This window comes from Pleurodeles waltl, chromosome 5, assembly GCF_031143425.1.
Source record: "Pleurodeles waltl isolate 20211129_DDA chromosome 5, aPleWal1.hap1.20221129, whole genome shotgun sequence".
In the NCBI taxonomy this organism is placed as follows: Eukaryota; Metazoa; Chordata; class Amphibia; order Caudata; family Salamandridae; genus Pleurodeles; species Pleurodeles waltl.
This window is the reverse complement of record NC_090444.1, coordinates 890839480-890859610: the sequence shown is the minus strand read 5'-3', so window position 1 is coordinate 890859610 and position 20131 is coordinate 890839480. Positions and strand designations below refer to the sequence as shown.

General features: G+C 45.9%; 1 protein-coding gene across 5 annotated transcripts in view; it reads right to left on the bottom strand.

The window, feature by feature from the left end:
• The window catches only part of LOC138296130 (PHD finger protein 7-like), a 1092052-nt gene that overhangs the window by 48073 nt on the left and 1023848 nt on the right, over positions 1–20131 (bottom strand). For all 5 annotated transcript variants that reach the window (XM_069234996.1, XM_069234998.1, XM_069235000.1 and 2 more), the window contains one exon: positions 10752–10891. In XM_069234996.1, coding sequence (XP_069091097.1) covers positions 10752–10891 — 140 coding nt within the window. The remainder of the gene's footprint in view (positions 1–10751; positions 10892–20131) is intronic.

Here is a 20131-nt window from a genome sequence, read left to right as displayed (position 1 = left end):
TAGAGTTTGGAGGACTGATACTAAACTGTAACAGCAACTCAACACTGCTCAAGGTCTGACCGGAAGATTTTTAGTCAGACAGACCTTGCATTTTATGCCCATGAAGTATAATGTACTCAGTCAGTGTACAACTTTATCTGACAGCCCAACAGAGTAGGTGGTATTATAAGTAATCCATTCAACCCGTCTCCCTTAATTACAGTCAACAGTCGGAGGACGTTTTTTTTTTTTTTTTTTTTACTGTCTGCCCCCGCAAGTATATCCTAGGGGCGAGTGACAGTAAAAAACACAAAAATTACTATCACACCTTGGGAGTTAGTTTTTGAAAAATAAAATACTTTGTAAAAGTTTGTTGGGCAGCCACCATGTTTGACTGAGACATTCTAAACGTTTCCTAAAATGACAGGAACTGCCATGACAGAGGTTCCTGCCAACGTATAGAGGTGTCTGTGGCGCTGGCAGACATCTCCAAATTTGGCAAGCTGAGTAAAGGCAAAGTGGCAGACATAAAGTCCTCGGACACCCTAGCTGCCTTTTCTCCATGTGCCAAACCCACATAAGGTGGCAGGTTGGTCATCTTTATTCAGACAGTTCACTGTCTTAAATTGCTCTGCAGCTCTTGCTGGTCATCGCTTCAGCTTTTGTTTTGGTACTGCTCTTTGGTTCTACTGCCTTGTTTGATGCCTCAACTGCTAGAGACAGGCCACAAAGAGTGGCAGCTGCTGTTAGTGAAAGTGTGTGGGGTTGTGCTACATCATAAGGTCACAAAGGGCACACACAAATACAGGCATTCTTTCTCCTCCCTATTTTCACCTCACCCTCTTTTTGAACACAAACATTTCAACTGTACAAAAAGGGCATCCCGATTAGGAAAGTGCTTTGGTGCAACCCTAAAGGTTTGAGTGGATATTGAATAATGAATAATATAACATTTAGCTGTATGGTCGTTCCGCATCCTGGGTTTTTGTACCGTGACTACACTGTGATCAAAAGTACACCAACTAATACCTCCCTGTTTACTTCTGCAGTGTTTATTAATACCTTGAATCTAGCCCCTTTAGTGCTGTCGGATTTGTGTACATGTGCCTATGAATACTGCATTTACTCTTAGGCCCATATTTATACTCTGTTTTCACCGGATTTGCGTCATTTTTTTTAAAGCAAATTAGGCGCAAACTTAACTTCATATTTATACTTTGGCGCTAGACCCGTCTAGCGCCAAATTTATGGAGTTTGAGTCATTTTTTGTACGTGAAAACCTACCTTGCGCTAATAACATGCAAGGTAGGCATTCCTGTGCAAAAAATGACTCTTAGGCATATGCGCCTTATTTATCTTCCGGTGTCAAAATGATACACAGGAGGAGGCGGGACTAAAAACATGGCACCCAGCTGGATTTGCGCCGTTTTTTAATGCCTGGGTCAGGGCGGGCATTAAGGGACCTGTGGGCTCATTTCCATGGTGGGAGACCATGGAAGCAGTCCACAGGTGCCCTTCCCTGCACCCAGGGACACCCCCTGCCACCCTCGCCCACCCCTGGAAGACACCCACGAATGGCAGGACCCATCCATGGTGAGTGCAGGTAAGTATATATATATTTCTTTTAAGTGACATAGGGGGTCTAACTTGGGTCCCCTACATGCCACTGTGCCCAATGGCCGTGCCCAGGGGACAGGAGTCTCCTGGGCACGGCCATTGGGCAGGGGGGCATGACTCCTGTCTTTGCTGAGACAGGAGTCATTTCCATGGGGGTTGTGCGTCACAAAATGGCGCAAGTCAGGTTAGAGCCAATATGTTTTACTCTAACCTGACTTGCACCATTCTTTGGCGCACAGTCTTTCCTTCGCCTCCGCTGCCCGGTTAGAGTAATTTATTTTGACGCTAACCAGGCCGCAGTGCCGGCTAACGTAATTCCATAAATAAGGCGGGCTGGCTCATTGGAATGGCGTTAGCCGGCGGTAAACTTTTTGACGCAAATCTGCCCAAGCTCTGATTTGTGTCAAAAAGTATAAATATGGGCCTTAGTGCTTAATGTAATACTAATGAGCTTTGGATGAATCTCCTACATGAAAACCAAGGCTGACTCCTCACCCTCAGAAACACCACCCTATATTCAAAAGTGACTAGTTTCCGAGAATAACTAGTTTTCTCTGACTTTCTCCCACTGTTCAAACACAAAACCAATCCCGCATTCAGTGCACTTTAGTACGCTCTAAAACACATAACCACCACATCTCTGATAACCACTATTAATGTTTTCATCAGCCATCTAAGAGAGCTCTATAGCTAACAACAGCACCAATCACCATCAATACAATCTTGCCTTTGAATGGTCATACAGAAACGGCACTCACTAGACATAACCTTCTCACCATCTTGTGCTAAAACAGCTCCAAAGCTGGCGGCAAAGCGCTGCCAAGTCAATGGCACTACCACACACCACACCACATACACCGTAGAGACACCCAGATAAAATAAGTAAAAACATAACACGCTGTAATGTGAAAAAACCTGCATCGTAAAACACCGCCGCGGATACTAAGTAAACAAATGTTCCCCCAGTCCAGCTGACAGGCTTCCCAGCCCAACAACAAAGGGCGTCCAAATCAAAAATACTTTATAATTCCGTAACAGTGATGTTTGGACCCACACAAATGCACAAAACTTAACGAACATACTAGTTACATTCTTAGATTACTCTAAAGCCACATACTCTGGGAACTGTAGCAGTTCCCAGAGACCGGCTGCTGCTACTAATGTTATAAAACTGAAGCAATAGGGATTATGAAAAAAGTAAGCTTTTCACAAAAAACAAGTACATCAAATAAGCCACGTTCATGCGGCTGGGTGGGGAATGTAGCCGGTGGTGCATTTCGGAGAACACTGTGCAAATATATTACTAAAATATGGTATGGCAGCAGACTGTAATAAAGACAGCACGTTTTCCATTGAAATGCCAAAAATTCGCAATGACATGCAGTTTTACGGTTAAAATTAGCGCATACACGATAACTTGTGGAAGTATGTTTCAGCAAATATTTTTATAATTTGCACATCACCAAGTACAGCGTCTTGATTTGTTTGGATCCTATGGAAATTTTTGATTCCGCTACACTTCAGAACTACAAAAAAAATTGCATTTGTGCGTTCCAAATTTCAGATATGTTTTAAAAAATGTTTACAATTAATTTTAAACACAAACTGGCCTCCTACAGTTCACACTCTCTCCTACCCTAGCAAGATTGTTAGATAGTTCAATTTCCAAAATCCTCCAAATTTTGCGACAGATAAAGAAGAGTAAACACCAGTCTCTATGTTAAAAGATTAATCAGCAAAAAGCCCCGAGTCCCATCACAGAGAAGGAATTCAGGGTGGAGATGAAAGCAATACCCAGTAACAAGAGTCCAGCAAGGGTTCGTCACATGTTGCTATGCTATCACATCTCACAACAAGCAATGGCAAAGCCAGTAGGTCTTGCCTTTGTGTCCTACTGGCTTTGCCAATGATTTTTAGCCATGCCTCAAAACACCTGCAATGCTGTGCAGCGGGGCTAAAGTTTAAAAAAAAATCCTTTGACGCAGCCAGCCACATCACTTTGTAGTTATGTACATCCCGCATTCACACTCCTACAAAATTATGCAGGTGTTTTTTTCTCTTTTTAGTTACTGATCTAAGCTGAATCGGTATCTAAAAATAAAAAGAATGAGCAAAAAAACTTTTTTCTAAAAGTGGGTGGGTGAGAGGAACGAAAGCAGAATGAGAGGGTGGACAGCGAAGCAACACGTTAGCGAGCGGGAAGCGAATAGAAGAGCAAACTGGGGAGGGTGGGGGAGCGGAAGCAACAACACAGGGTGGGAGTCGGGGGCAAATGGCGAAGCCACACAAAGTGCAGGCAGGGAGACATACAAGAGGGAGACAGCTCGAAAACTTGTACACTATAGTGGAGTGCTTTGCAAACAAGAGACAAGTAGTGACTGAAAAGCAAGCAGTGGAAGCAGCGATGGCAACCAATCAAACAGGCTGTAAAGCTGCAATGCTCCATGAGAGGGACAAACACAAGATAAATAAGATGGGAGGCAATGGCGGGCTCCAAGCCCCTCTATGTTCTTGATAAGCCACAATATGCCCTGCATCAGACAACATATGTGTTGCCTAGTAGGCTCGAACTAAAACCCCTGGTGCTCTTCTGGTTGGCCCACTAAAAAAGGTGTTTTATTCATTTCTTCACAGAGGCCAGGGCAGGAATTCCAAGACGGATTTAAACTAATATTAGGCTAAAGCAGAGATGGTCGCAGAACAGTGTAGTACTTTCTGTCCAACTCTGATGCCTAATAATAAAGCCAAAGCTTTACTGAAAGCAAAAACGTCTTGGGTAGATCGGATCACGCGCACGTCGATTTGCCCCAGCCAGTCAAGCTTCATGACAGGGAAAATGTAGGAATGGTCTTGAATGTGATAGACCTTGCAAAGAGAGAAAAGACCCCCTAAGATCCTTCACTCACTACATGCCAATGAACCATTCACAAGGGCTGATTAGACTTGTCTCACAATAAGCCCTAGGCCTCTAAATCATTACAATGACATTAGCTAGCTTTGTCCACCACCGCCAACAGGATCATCGTAACTAAAGGCACAGATCAGGGCATACTCACTCCTCTCTTTTATTTCTTCTCATTTTACCCTTCGTACAATTACTGTAATGAAACTAAGCCATCAACACAGGTTGTACCTATGAAAGTTCGTTACAAAAATGGTCGTCTTTACATATGTTGTTATTTGCTTACTCAGCAACACTAACCAGTTGGTTCTGAAATTTTGGCAAGAGTTCAGGGCAGTCTCTGCTCTTAAGACAAGTTGTCCAAAGTCCCATGCAATCACCATTTCAGGCAAATACCCCGTTGTGCGGCACACAGCTAGTTTCCAAAACATGAAAAATGCGTGCACTACCCAGTGGCGTAATGAAACCTGAGGGCCCCCCCCGCAAAGTACTTCGAGGGCCCCACTACGAGCTCAATTAGGAGCTCTCAGGCCAGGGTACTGTGCTGAAGCGGCCCTTGGAGCTTGGGTGCCCCCCCACCCCTGCGCCGTGGGGGCTGCGGGGGCCTTTGTTACGCCACTGGCGCTATCTGGTCGTTCATAAACGAACCGACTTATAAGATCTCTGAAAAAACACAATTTTCCTGACCCACAGAATACAGTCTTTGGTGATCTGGAAAAATGAGGTACACTTGAAATTTTCTAGTTTGGTCAGATGAATTGCGTGATAATTTATTACGGCGGTTCTTGTACACTGGGAAGACTATCTGCTTTAGAATCGCAGTAGGAACCTTCAAGTAATGCAATGAAAATGCCTTAGGTTCCCCATGTCAGGTAAATCACCGAGGATTAAACAAAGGGTCTTCTATACACGTGTCTATGAAGTGGGGCTGATTCTAGCAAGAACATAAAAGTTGAAATATTCCAACTTAACATTTGGAAGATTCATTCCTGCTGCTGTGCAAAGTAGGGTAGCCCACTTTTTGTTGGGATAAAATGTGTATTGTTCTAAAGGTTAGACACATTGGGGCTCATTTACAAGCCCTTTGATCTGCATTACCGTCATTTTTTTATTACGCGATGGTGGTGCAAAACAGTCCCCGACACCACGCCATGTTTGCAAACTGGCGTAATGTTACCATTGCGCCAGTTTGTAAAGCCTTGCTCCACATTTTACCTGTGTCAAGCATTCCCCCGTAAAAACCCCGTAGAAATGGTGCAGTCAAACCTACAAGATTTCATTGCACCATGTTGTGCCAGCATAGCATCATTTTTTTAATTCCGGCTCAGGGCAGGCGTTAAAAGTGAGGCTGTGCTATTTCCTATGGGGCCCCCTTAGCATTGCTGGACTAGTGTCACAATTTTGACGCAAGTCCAGCAATGTCAAGGGTGAGTGCCACAGCAGCATCAGAATTTCTGACGCTGTTGTGGACACGTGTGTGCCACAGAGCACTGTCTTGTAAACACAGCGCACCCATGGTGCCGTCAGGGGGGTGCAGGGCGATGCAAGAAAAGTGTGGCATCAGAGCTGATGCGCCACTTTCTTGTTAATGAGCCAGTGGCGGTTTCTGCATGAGGGCGTCGGGGCTCCACCCTCGTAGCAAAACAAAAAGTGAAAACGAACTCTCCTAACTCCGTAAAACAAAAATGCACACACCTCTTGCTTGGGGCTGGGGCCTGGCCCGGGGATACTGTCACGTGACATGAGACTGGCAGGATGACGACAATGCATTCCATTTTCCTCTGGGCAGGGCACGCCCTCCGGGACTGAGTCTATGTTTGCCGGGCTGACAAGCTCACAGCCTGAGGCCTGTGAGGTCATCAGCTCAGCAAAGACATAGCTTCGAGGACCAGTCTCCACCCCCTAATGACGTGTGGATAAAGTTAGCCCCGGGTGCTTCAGGCTGAAGTCCTGTAGCGCTAGGGGCTTCACGTCAGTCAGGAAGTGGAGGATGGTCACCCCACCCTTTCCCAATTCGTCACGGAGGGTGGGTCCAGCCCTGTGACAAGTTGGGGTAGAGGCTGCAGGCAGCAAGCTGAAAATCAAGTCTGCGCAGTTTGTGTTACTAACTGCGCAAACACGAGGTGTCTGCTTCTCGCGCTGCTGTTGGGAGTCGGTCGGACCTCCTGAATCATGTCCGATTTGGTGGTAATGCAGCGAGTCAACACCAGGTATTTCACAGGTATTTGGGCCCTGTCCGGAACAGATTTGCATTCAGCTTCCCTAAGCACCTGTGGCAATCCAATGACTACACAACATAGACTAAAAGTGTGAGGGTTGTTTGCCACTGTTTTATCAATGCTGCGCCTTGTTCCAAAGCCAATCTTTTTTTTTTTATTTAAACATGCTGCAGTTGTTGCAAATGAGCAGCAGTCACTAAAGCACTTAATCGTGCACCCGAGACTGTCAGTGGAAAGAGCAAGTAACTGAAGCACATGAAAACCCGCTGTGAGATCACGGTGGCGCGGAAACAGGCAGTGAAGATTTCTGCCCTTAATAGCTGTTTTCTTTATATCAGTTATTTATGTAGGATAACGCAGCCGGCTCATAAAAGCCTGTATCTGTGAAATTGCTACAGTAACAATAACGCTCCTGAAAATCTTTAACAAGGTGATGCCAAAGGTACGGGCGGTATCTGAGTAAACAGGCCATCAAAACGGCCAGCTGCTGATAATCTGTTTGACTGGAGCAGGGTTACGCACAAGCACACCTCAGCCCTGCTGATAAGGCCATCCGTGCTTCAGGCTGAATTACACTTATCAGGCGAGAGACAAGGGCTCCATAAGCCCTTTATCGCCGGATTCCGAGCTCATTTAGGTGCTACTGAAGATAATTGTAGGACAAATTGCACCAGGGCTTCATCACCGTGACTATCTCATTGATTGGAGGGAAAGGAAATGTGTGCTAACCAGCAGTAAAAGACTGCAGATAAGCCTTGTTCAAGTGGGGGCTGGCAAAGGCAGGGGGCAGACAACCAGGGCGATAGTTCAGTAGCATGGGAACAGCCCTGTCAACCTAGCCACAGCGTCATTTCAGCGACGTTTGAGTGTACAGACTTTGCCGCTTCTCAGGAACCGGTGCAAATCAGGAGTCAAAAAGGAAAGGAGGGGAGAAACCTGGGGGCGGAGAGGAAAAATAGCTCAGGGCAGACAGAGAATGAAAGGCGTGCAGAAGTCTGGAAGTGGATAAAGAGCAAGGAAAGGAAGCCAGCAGAAAACAATAAAGATAATACTTTGCGGTGTCAGATGGAAGGTTAGCAGATTAACTCTGTAGGTCTGTTAGACACAGAGCACTGCGCGCACCAGGGCTGAAGTTAGGCAGGCATAATCCCAGTGGGAGAGAGAGCGACAAACACAAGTAATCTTGCTAGGCGCTAACGGGGGGAACGAGGTAATCATAACGAATTCCAAAGTGGAGATTATGAAGTGCGCAAGGAAGATCCTATATTAGGATTCTAATTTATAAACTGCAAATAACAGAACGATCTCTCTGACAAAATCAGTAAAGCTTTGTCTCTTGACATATTTACACTTTGTGTTCTGCATGGTACACGTTCTTTCCAGCAGGCATATAGCCTCTGTGCTACCTCACGATGAGTCACAACTTCCACTAGACAAAATTCCATCCCTCTCCTGGAAGAACATTAATCACTGGAGTTATCTTGATATTTCATTGTTGCCTAAAAATTGTGTTTTTCAGGATTGTTAGACACCCAGCGCACGCGCACCAGGGCTGAAGTTAGGCAGGCATTATCCAAAGGAGAGATGGTAACAAGTAATCTTCCTAGGTGGCTAAGTGGTGGACAAGGTAATTATCAGAACAATTCCAAAGGGAAGATTCAAGACTGTGAAGCCCTATTGGACCGTCTAGTGTAGAGTAGTCCCAAGGCACCACCATGTAGTGTCACCTGTTTGTGTTTAGGGCCTGCTTGCTTTAGCGCTGGTGGCACCCGGACTCGTGTAATGATTGTTGGCACCTTGACCCCTCAGTGACCACTTTAACCATGGATTCCCTCACTGCCGCCCTGTAACAGTGCCCCCAAGTCTCCATAACACTCCCTCTCACATGAATATATATTCTGTTTTATAGCGTCACTCATGCCAGTAGAGGTCAGAGCACTTGACATCACACACATTAGACAGAGGACTGCAAAGCGTCACATCCATACTAGTAGGGGGTATAGTTTGAGTGCTTCGTCTGGAAAAGCACAAACTCAGCATTTAAAATGTAATACCATGGTTGGGGGGGGGGGCTCTATTTAATATTAATAATTGTCTACCCAAATTAACCCTTTTTGCAACATAGGATAATGAAAGAATGGGGAGAAATCATAATGCTCTAATCTATGCTTGGAGTTTGCATGCAGCTCTTTGATGACAGTTATTAGGATTCTAACTTATAAACTGCAAATGACAAAAGAATCCCTCTGACAAAAGCAGTAACCCACTGACCTATTTACATTACATGCCCCTTGTGATCTGCATGGTACATGTTCTTTGCAGCAGGCACATAACCCTCTGCGCTACCTCACGATGAGTCAAACCTTCCACAAGACAAAACTCCAATCTCTTTCCAGGAAGAACATTAATCACCGGAGTTAACTCGACATTTTTGTTGTTGCCTTAAAATTGTGTGTTCACGTGTTAAATAATAGTTCCAGCAATATCTAAAGACTTAGGCTTTATATACTGCAGTAACTTACGATGCCACTGTAAACTGCTGCTTATTCCTGTGCTGAGTGGTTACAACAATGAACATTGTACGACCAGCTTCCATTCTGTGCCCGAGGTGAGGTTGCTTTAAGTGTCACTTACATTCAGCACCCTGAGGGGCGCTTCCAGAATGTGGTCTGCCATGATTAAAGGCTGCAGTGGTGATAGAACAATTTTCAGAGTGGGGGTGCTGGCCTCAATGTTGTGTGACTGACTGAAGCCATAAAGATTGTGAAAAATAGAAACAACAATTTGCAACAGCCTACACCCGTTTAGCCTGAAAGTGGTAAAAGTGTAGTATGTAGCTGGCAGTGGATTTGGGGCACACTGTCAAAAATAGAAGTTCTACTGATAAAACTATAAAGCAGACAAGGAAACATGTGGAAACTGGGCTTGATTCACAGTGCAGAATTACCAAAAAGTGCTTCATTTGTTCTTTCATAACTGCTGCTATTTTTTTTTCAAATATTTTCACAGTTTATCTGCAGGTATTTACATTTTATTAAGTTAACAATGTGTTTACATCCTACAGCCTTAGTTTTCACACTCCCAACACAGCAAGGTTGTTGCACACTTCATCACATTACAAAATCCTCTCATTTTGGTGACACTTCTGCCAATGCCGACCATTGATTTGCCAACACTAAAACTAGGGATCCTATCCTACCTTTTCAATGGAATCCCGTGTTGAATATACAAGTATATTACTTGTAAAGATAGATGCAATGCTTGTATGAAGGTATATCAATAAATAAGGAAATCTGTGTAGTGCTCAGCATTATCTGAAAGTCTGATATGAACTTCTGTGGTTATAGTGAATAAGCAGGTACCTACATCATTATCATAAGAAATCTCTTTATTGATGTCATAACTACACTTTCACAATTGCCTTAAGGACCTTCTTGCTTTCTCGAATTTTCTTAAAAATGCACCATTTGCCCACTGTTTTTTCAAAACTTTATTGAGGGAGATTCCCCCCGACCCCTTCCCTTAACACAATTGGCACATCACTCATCCCGAACTATTACGCCCCTCCACTTTGAAATGTCACCAGCCGCCACTGTAATGAGCCCCATTATTTTTTCATGGAATGGTTGCACTACGCACCCTGCACTAATGGGTGCCATACTGCTTTTCTTAATCTAAATACAGACTAGCAAGAAGCAAGCCCTGAACCAAAAACCTGAATTTTTCAGAGCATTGACATGATGTTTTTCTGCAGCACAAACTCATTGAGGTGCCATTTGCTCCCCTGTGAATTACGCCTCATCTTCTCAAACGATATAGTTTCTATATATGTTAGCGTTAGTTGTTCTTCAGTATGTGCCTCGCCTACTAAGATACAATTGAATAATCCCAAAATATTAATTGCAGCTAGTGGTTTACGTAGAATTAATCTTCAGGTGACTGCATTACGTCTTATCATCGTGAATGGCTACTGGTAAAGAGAAGAAAGTTGACAACAAAAACATAAATGTACTCTTTGTCTTCAAAATACTTGCCTGGTTGCTCGCTCTTGTGCGTGCTGGCTATAGGGAAGCACACTGAGCAGATCCAATTGCAGCTCGCGTTTGCTAGAGCAGAACAGACCAGGTGTGTGCCCATCAATCCACAGTAATGGCAAAGCACAATGTTCCACTTGCTGTGGGAGAAGAAAAGACAACATCAGTGAGAGTGTAGGATGCTATCACCCGTTTTTAGACTCTGCTTGGCCTGTTCTGGATTGTCTGCCACCAATGCGTGTTTCGACTTTATTCTCGAATGTCAAAGATCTTAGCACATGGAAGCTTTGCTCGATTTCACAGAACCATCTGAAGTCAAGCAAAGTATATTTTGCTAAAAAACATCTCTAGGTAAGGCTAAACCTGTTTTTGTCAGATTTGGCACAAGATGGGAGCTTCCATATCCATGGAAATAGTGAGAAAAAGCGGCTACAGTGTTGCACCTCTTTCTTTTGGCGTTGCTGGACTGTCTGTTGGTAAAAAAAAAGTATACGGCACAAAAGGGCCATTGCTCAAGGTTATTTAATGGTTACATGTAAACTGTACTATAAAATTAGACCACACATGTTAGAAAGTATTTCTATGTTTGAAATAAAATGCAAAAAGAGATTTACATGAAATATGCACAAGTTTAGCCATACAATGTTTTTAAACAAGGAGCTTTTCATGCTTGGGTGAGATACGCAAACACTTGAAATAGCCATATTTCTATTTTTTACAATGTAATTAATTTACCTCTTTCCTTTGTACATGCGGGATGTCTAATCTGTCTGCCAGGGGACTGCTTTTGCACCCTGAAACCACCCTGTCTGTCTTCCCCACTCGGCCTCCTATTTTCGACTGCAGCCTTCTGATGGGTCAATCGTGGGAAGGTGGATGGACTGTACAAAGGAGTGTAGTGGAGGCTGAAGGCCCACACGAAACAGTCACAACCATGAGCAACTTGTACCTGTGCACACTTCTCAGCAGAGGAAGAATTCCAAGCGTAACCAAATGAGTGACTGGAAATTCAAATCAAACATAGGTAAGTGCGCCAAATATTTTCAGAATTATTACCGTACCAAATTAACGGTTGGCTACACAGCTCACTCACAGGGCCTGCAAAAACCTTTGGAGCTCTCCCTTTTGCAGCTTATTTCAACCAGAGGATGCCCCTCTGCAAGCCAGGGTAAGATTAACTATAAGAACAGATAGAGCTTGTGTTTTCCATACCGAAACTCAGGAATCCACTTGCATTCATATTATGAAAGATTTATACTGTGCCTGAAAAAAAGATTCAGAAAAAATGTGAGAAGGCAGATCTAGTTAACATAACCAGGAACTGGAAAAGGGCCTTAGAAAGAAAGGAAAGTTCAGAATACCCTTTTTTGAAAGACTTCTATGCCAAACCAAACCAGAAGCCACTCGGCACCAGGGATCATTTAAAAAAAAAAGATTTTAGACGTGGAGAGTGACCCCTTAGGCAAGGTCGCTCCCCTGGGGGCAGATCTGCCTATTTTAATTAGACCCCTCTGCCCCCAAGGGGGGCAGAAACCACTAGACACCAGGGATTTTTTGTGCGCCAATTTCACGCAAGGGGAGCTGACCCCTTAGGCAAGGTTCGCTCCCCAGGGGTTGGGGGCAAATTTATTTTAGGCCATTTCTGCCCCTCTTGGGGCAGATCAGCCTATTTTAATTAGGCCGATCTGCCCACAAGGGGGGCAGAAACCACAAGGCACAAGGTTTTTTTTTTCTTTACGGATGGGGAGGGACCCCTTGGGCAAAGAATGCCCCCCTGGTGAGCAAATCTATTTTAGGCCTTTTCTGCCGCTCTTGGGGGCAGATCAGCCTATTTCTATTAGACCGATCTGCCCAGAGGAGGGACAGAAAACACTTAGGCACCAGGGATAGGTGTGTGTGTGTGTTTTGTTTGGGAGAGCAGCCCCTTGGGCAAGAGTCACTCCCCAGGGGGCACATTACTGTTGGCCATTTCTGCCCCCCTTGGGGGGGGGGGGGGGAGGGCGATCAGCTTATTTTTGTAAGGCTCATCTGCCCCCAAGGGGGGCAGAAAGCCCACCAGACACCAGGGAAGATTTTTTTTCATAAAAAGAGGGTGGTGGTATGGCCATGCTCCCACCCAACATAAATAGGGACAAAGTTTTTCTGCCCACCGGTAGGCAGATGGGGTAATTACCCCCGATCCACTCCCCGGGGGGTTGAAAACCTATTAGTAACGAGGGAATCAAAAAATAAATAGTGGGGTGGTGCCTACCAACCAGTATGGGCGTGGTTATGCCCCCACCCCAACTGATGGGGGTAACAGTCTTTCAGCTCTCCCCCGCACACTAAAATATCTTATCCCAATGGAAAGCAAGAGGAAATTTGATTACTGATTATTATTATTTGATTATTGATTATTTTGGGCTTTGGTTTTTCATTTGGGCCATGAGAGCTTGTCTAACTCTCAAAATCGTTCCACTTTGAATGGTGAGGGTTGCACTTAATGGACTTTGGGACGCTGCCATGTAGAAAAATCTACGAGACCTAGACACATCTGAAAACTTACCACCTGGGTGAGTCCACAGTGGTGTGCTTCACATGCACCCCACACCATTTTCTTACTCACAATGCTCTGCAAACCTCCAACTTTGCTTGAAATCACACATTTCCCCACACGTTTGTGATGGAACCTTCTGGAATATGCAGGAATCCACAAAATCCCTACCACACCAGCATTGTCGCATCTACACAGATAAAAATTCTGCCCCACTTGTCAGCCTAAAAATGTTTTTTTCCAAACTGCCCTTTTGGACCCGCATTGGTTCCCGCTCAATTTCAACATGTTTTTGGCTCTTCCTTGTCACAGGCACTTGGCCCACTTACACTGGGAGGTATCAATTTTATCGGGAGACTGAGAGGAACGTTGGGTGGTAGGAAATTTGCGCCGGTGCGGTGATCCCACACAGAAATGTAGGGAAAATGTGATTCTTTAGCTAAATTTGAGGTTTGGTGAGAATTCTGGGTAAGAAAACACTGGGGGATCCACACAAGTCACACCTCCCTGGACCCCTTCTGGTGTCTAGTTTTCAGAAATTTCTGGGTTTGGTAGGTTTCCCTAGATGGCTGCTGAGTCCAGTACCAAAAACACAGGTGCCCCCAGCAAAAACAATGTAATTGATAACTTTGATGTGTCCACGTAGTGTTTTGGGGTATTTCCTGTTGTAGGCACTACGCCTACCCACACAAGTGAGGTACAATTTTTATCGGGAGATGTGGGGGAATGCTGGGTAGAAGGAAGTTTGTGGCTCCCCTCAGATTCCAGAACTTTGCAGCACCGAAATGGGAGGAAAAGGTTTTTTTTTGCCAAAAGTTTGAGGTTTGCTAAGGATTCTGGGTAACATGCCCTGGAGAGAGCTCCACAAGTCACCCCATTCTGAATTCCCCTAGCGGTCTAGTTTTAAAAAATGTATAGGTTTGCTAGGTTTTCCTAGGTGCCGGCTGAGCTAGAGGCCAAAATCCACAGCTAGGGACTTTGCAAAAAACAGGTCAGTTTTCTTTGGGAAAATGTGATGTGTCCATATTGTGTTTTGGGGCATTTCCTGTAGCGGGCACTAGGCCTACCCACACAAGTGAGGTACCATTTTTATCGGGAGACTAGGGGAAATGCTGGGTGAAAGGAAACTTGTGGCACTCTCAGATTCCAGAACTTTCTTTCACCGAAATGTGAGGAAAAAGTTTTTGTTTTTGCCAAATTTTGACGTTTGCTGAGGCTTCTGGGTAACAGAACCTGGTGAGAGCCCCACAAGTTACCTCATCCTGGATTCCCCTAGGTGTTTAGTTTTCACAAATGCACAGGTTTTGTAAGTTTCCCTACGTGCAGGCTGAACAAGAGGCCAAAATCCACAGCTAATGCAAAAACAAAAGATGATGGACGGAATACAGAGCAAATCAAACATTCACCCCCAGTAACAGATCTGCGTTTAATCCATCATTTATTTTGCTTGCTATGCCATTCCAGTTTGGACCCAGCCATATGTAAATCAGTCTTGACCCTGTTCCCCATGGCAACAGTCCAGCCCGAACTTCCAGGCCAGGTCCTCCCCTGGACCAGAAACAAGCATCCTGGGATCAGTTTCAGGGTATCACCCTCCATCAGCCAGGCTAGCTTGAATCTGGTGGCATGACAAGCACGGGACCGACATCTGGGCATACCCTTCCCATTTGGGGCAATAAATGCAATAACAACAGATGATGGACAGAATGCAGAGTGACCTTCACCCCCAGTCACACATCTGGGTTTAATCCAACTGTTTTTTGGGTCCATACTGGGGTGGCATGATGAGCAAAAGAACGATGGATTAAACCCGGATCTGTGACTGGGGGTGAATATGTGCATGGTTTAGCATTGCGTCCATCATCCTTTTTTGTTGCTAAAATCCATAGCTTGGCAATTTCCAAAAAACACGTCAGATTTCAATGTAAAAATGTGATGTGTCCATGTTGCGTTTCCTGTCATGGGCATGAGGCCTACCCACACAAGTGAGGTACCGTTTTTATCAGGAGACTTGGAGGAACACAGAATAGAAGAACACGTAGTATTGTCCCTTGTCTTCTCTACATTTTTTCCTTCCAAATGTAAGACAGTGTGTAAAAAAGACATCTATTTGAGAAATGCCCTGTTATTCACATGCTAGTATGGGGACCCCGGAATTCAGAGATGTGCAAATAACTACTGCTTTTCAACACCTTATCTTGTGCTCATTTTGGAAATACAAAGGTTTCCTTGATACCTATTTTTCACTCTTTATATGTCACCAAATGAATTGCTGTATAGCCCGTATACAATGAAACCCATTGCAAGGTCCTTTACTGGCTCTGGGTACCTAGGGTTCTTGATGAACCTACAAGCCCTATATATCCCTGCAATCAAAAGAGTCCAGGAGACGTAACTGTATATTCTTTTACAAAATCTGCCATAGATGTAAAAAGTTATAGAAGAAAACGTGGACAGAAATGGCCCTTTTTTCACCTCAATTTAATTTTTATTTTATTTTAACTGTTACTTTCTGTAGGAAAATCCTTGAAGGATCTAGGCAAATGACACTCTGCTGAATTCAGAATTTTGTCTACTTTTCAGAAATGTTTAGCTGGGATCCAGCATTGGTTTCACACCTATTTCTGTCACTAACTGGAAGGACGCTGAAAGCACAAAAATAGTAAAAATGGGATATGTCTCAGTAAAATGCCAGAATTGTGTTGAAAAATGTGGTTTTCTGATTCAAGTCTGCCTGTTCCTGAAAGCTGGGAAGATGGTGATTTTAGCACCGCTAACCCTTGGTGGATGCCATTTTCAGGGGAAAAAACACAAGCTTTCTTCTGCAGCCCTTTTTTCCCATTTGTTTTTAAAAAAAACGAAGTTTTAGCTGTATTTTTGCCAATTTCTTGTATTCCTCCAGGGGAACCCACAAACTCTGGGTACCTCTAGAATCCCTAGGATGTTGGGAAAAAAGGACACAAATTTGGCGTGGGAAGCTTATGTGGAGAAAAAGTTATGAGGGCCTAAGCGCCAACTGCCCCATATACCCAAAAAAAGGCTCGACACAGGAGGGGGATAAGGCCTGGCAGCGAAGGGGTTAAGGAATCTACTAACAATAGGAGATAAATAGCCCTTAAAGGTGTCCAAAGCAGACACCTGCTGGGCCAAAGAATGAACAAAAGAACCTCAGAAAGAGGAGCAGAGAGGGGATCAACAGATTTGGTGGTACACCATGCCACAAATTTATGCCAATGAGCATACACCGTTTTGGCGGAGGGCAGCCTGGCTGCCAAGATTACATCAAAGACTTCGGGTGGAAGGTCAAAAGCCGCAAACTGCTACCACTCAATCTCCACGCATAAAGGCAGAGATTGGACAGGTTTAGGTGGAGACATCCCATGTTGCTGCGACAAAAGATCGTCCCGAAGGGGCAGTTTGAGTGGAAGATCCGTGGCCATGCTCAATAGCTCTAGATACCATGCTCTCGAGCCCAGTCCTGAGCCACCAAAATTACTTGGGCCCGGTTGTTCTTGATCTTCTTGAGAACTCTGGACAGAAGTGGCATAGGTGGAAAGGCGTAAAGAGGCCGGAGTTCCACTCAAGACTAAAAGCGCCTCCGAGCGAGCGCTGCCTTGGAACTCCAATACGCAAAACAGCTGACATTTTCTGTGGAGGCGAACAGATCTAACCAAGGCTCTCCCCACTGCTAAAAGAGACATTGTGCCACCTCCAGATAGAGACGCCATTCATGATCAGCTATACATTGATGGATGAGTTTGTCTGCTGTAGGGTTCAGAGAGCCCGACAGATGTTGAACCACCAAGGTGAATTCCTGATGTGCCAGCCATGTCCAGAGCGCCTCTTGACAAAGAGTCCAAGACCCTACTCTGCCCTGTTTGTTGCAGCACCACATGGTAGTAGTGTTGTCCATGAACACTTGCACTACTTTCCCTTTGAGAGGAGGGAGAAATGCTTTCAATGCAAGCCTGATCGCCCAGAGCTCCAGAAGACTGATTTGCAGCCCAGACTCTGCCAGAGACCAGAGGCCACTGATCTCTGCCTCTCCCATGTGGCCGCCCCATCCCACAAGTGATGCGTCCGTCACTATGGTTATATCTGGTTGGGGAATAGAGAGGAATCTGCTGTTGACCCAATGCCAATTCGAAAGCCACCACTGCAGGTCTTTTGCAGTCCCCTCCAAGATCTGGACCATGTTGGAGTGATTTCCCTGATGCTGCACCCACTGGAACTTCAAGTCCCACTGCAGAGCCCGCATATGCCATCTGGCAGATGTCACTAGCAGGATGCAGAAGCCATGAGGCCCAGCAGCCTCAGAGTCAGTCTCACCGAAACGTAAGATAGAGGCTAAAAGATCGGAATCATACCCTGAATATCCTGGACTTACTTTTCCAGAGGATAGGGCTGAAACTGTACTGTGTCCAGAACAGCTCCGATGAAAGGGAGCGCCTGAGAGGGAGTCAGGTGTGACCTCGGCACATTTATAGTGAGAGACAACTTTCTGGGATGAGTCCGCCTTCAACAGCCAGTCGTTGAGGTAGGGGAAGAATGAAACCCACAACCTGTGCAGATGAGCTACAACCACCGCCATCACTTTCGTGAACACCCGAAGGGGGGCTGGTAAGGCCGAAGGGGAGCATGGTAAATTGAAAGTGCTTGTGGCCTACTACAAATCGTAGGTAACGTCTGTGGGCAGGCAGGATGGGAATATGGAAATAAGCGTCCTGTAAGTCTAATGCTACCATCAAGTCTCCTGGGTCCAAGGCAGACAGGACCTGAGCCAGGTGAGCATTTTGAATTTCTCCTTCTTGAGGAAGAGATTGAGGGTCCGAAGGTCTAGGACAGGACATAGACCCTTGTCTTTTTTGGGCACCAGAAAGTAGCGGGAATAACAACCACAACCTACTTCTGGTGCAGGGACCCTCTCTATGGCTCCCTTGGCCAAGAGAGCCACAACTTCCTGGTGGAGGAGTGCCAAATCATCCTCCGGTATACGGCTGAATGATGGATGCATGGCTGGTGGGGCACACTTGACGGGGAGGGAGTAGCCCCTTCGAACGATCTGCAAAACCCATCTGTCTGTAGTGATGGGTTCCCATTGGCGAATCCTGCCACCAACTGGACCAGAGTGAGGGGACGGACTAGGAGGGTTTGGAGGCTGCAGCAGGGGCAGTGGTGGACTGGGCAGACCTCTTGTTCCCTGTCCCACGACCACGTGGGATTGCACGTCCCCAGCCATGCAGTAGCTGAACAGCATGGGTGGCACGGTGGCCAGGAAAGGGACGTGACAGGTAACCCCTTCTGTGGCCACAAAAGAGACGAAAGGCTGACAATTGGGGTCGAGGGGCAGTGGAAAGGCAGAGAGACTCAGCCAAAGCCCGGGAGTCCTTGAAACTCTCCACCACCTTGTCTCCAAAGAGACGGGAGCCATCAAAGGGCATGTCCATAAGAGTCTGTTGGATATCCCCTCAGAAACCAGATGTACATAACCAGGCGTGGCACCTTAAGGCCACCATCTTCGCAACCGATCTACCCAGAGAGTTGGTCGTGTCCAGCCCACATCACATAGCGAACTTTAACGCATGTCTCCCATCGGTGACAGCTTGGGAGACGATAGCATGGGCCACCTTCAGTATCTGCAGCAGATCTTGCACAACCGTATCCCACAGAGAGTGAGTATAATGGCCCAAAAGGCATGCGCTGTTCACTGATCGCAGCATTAGACTGGATGATGAAAACATCTTCTTCCCAAATTGTTCCAGCCTTTTTGATTCCCTATCCAGAGGTGCAGAAGGGAATGCGTCAGAGGATATGGATGCCTGGATAACAAGGCTCTCAAGCTTGGGGTGTTGGGAAAGGAATTTAGGGTTGTTCGGGTGGACCGATGGCGTTGTGCAATTGTTCTGTTTACAGGAGCCCTTGTGTTGGGTCTGGACCAAGTACCCAAAAGGACATCAGAGTTTCATTGAATGGAAGAATAGGCTCAGAGGTGGAAGCCCCTGGTTGAAGCACCTCCGTCAGGAGATTAGACCTAACCTGATCAGTAGGCAGCTCAAGGCTGAGGACCTCAGACACCCTCCTGACACCATGGAATAATGTAGCTCCCTCCGCCGTAGCTACGGTAGGAGGAGACAGTATGCTAGCGTCTGGAGAGGTATCCAGACCACTGGCCTCGCCCAACACCTGTGCCCAGTCCATGTTAGGGTCATCCTGGTATTCATAAGGGTCAAGGGACCCCTCCAATTCTTCCCTGAATTCAAACTCATAAGAATAAAGGTCAGAATCCAACCTGAGGTGAATAGGCCCCATTGAAGGAGGTGGAGTCGGCCCAGTCTGTTCTGACTCCCAGTCGTTGGGGATCAGGATTGGGTCGTCATAAATGGTGGCCAGCACCGACATCGGGAGAGTCGACAATCGAACCAGCGCCAGGGAAGGATTCGATGGTACGACCGGCGTTGATGCAGATCCGAGAGCGGATCCGGAGGGGACTTCATGGCCACAGCTACTGGCGCAGAACCTGAAGACCCTCCAACCAAACCCATTGGGGCCTGAAGGAACCGTAGCAGGGCCAGATTGCCCAAAAATAAGGCACAGGGCCTCGTAGAATTCCTTTAATTGGGCAGGGGTTGCCCTGGCTCCCGGAAACTCAAGGAGGTGCGGAGTGGACCCAAAAGCTGGCTCTGAGGACAGAGGCCTTGAGCGTCGATGCTCCTCCCATGTCGCATCAGCCAAGCAACGGGATGAAGTTGAAGGATGATGGGATTTCTTCGACTTCTTCTTTCCTTGACGCAAATACTTCAAGGAAGATGAGTGGTGGTGGCTGTGCGACCATTCTCTAGACCTTTCC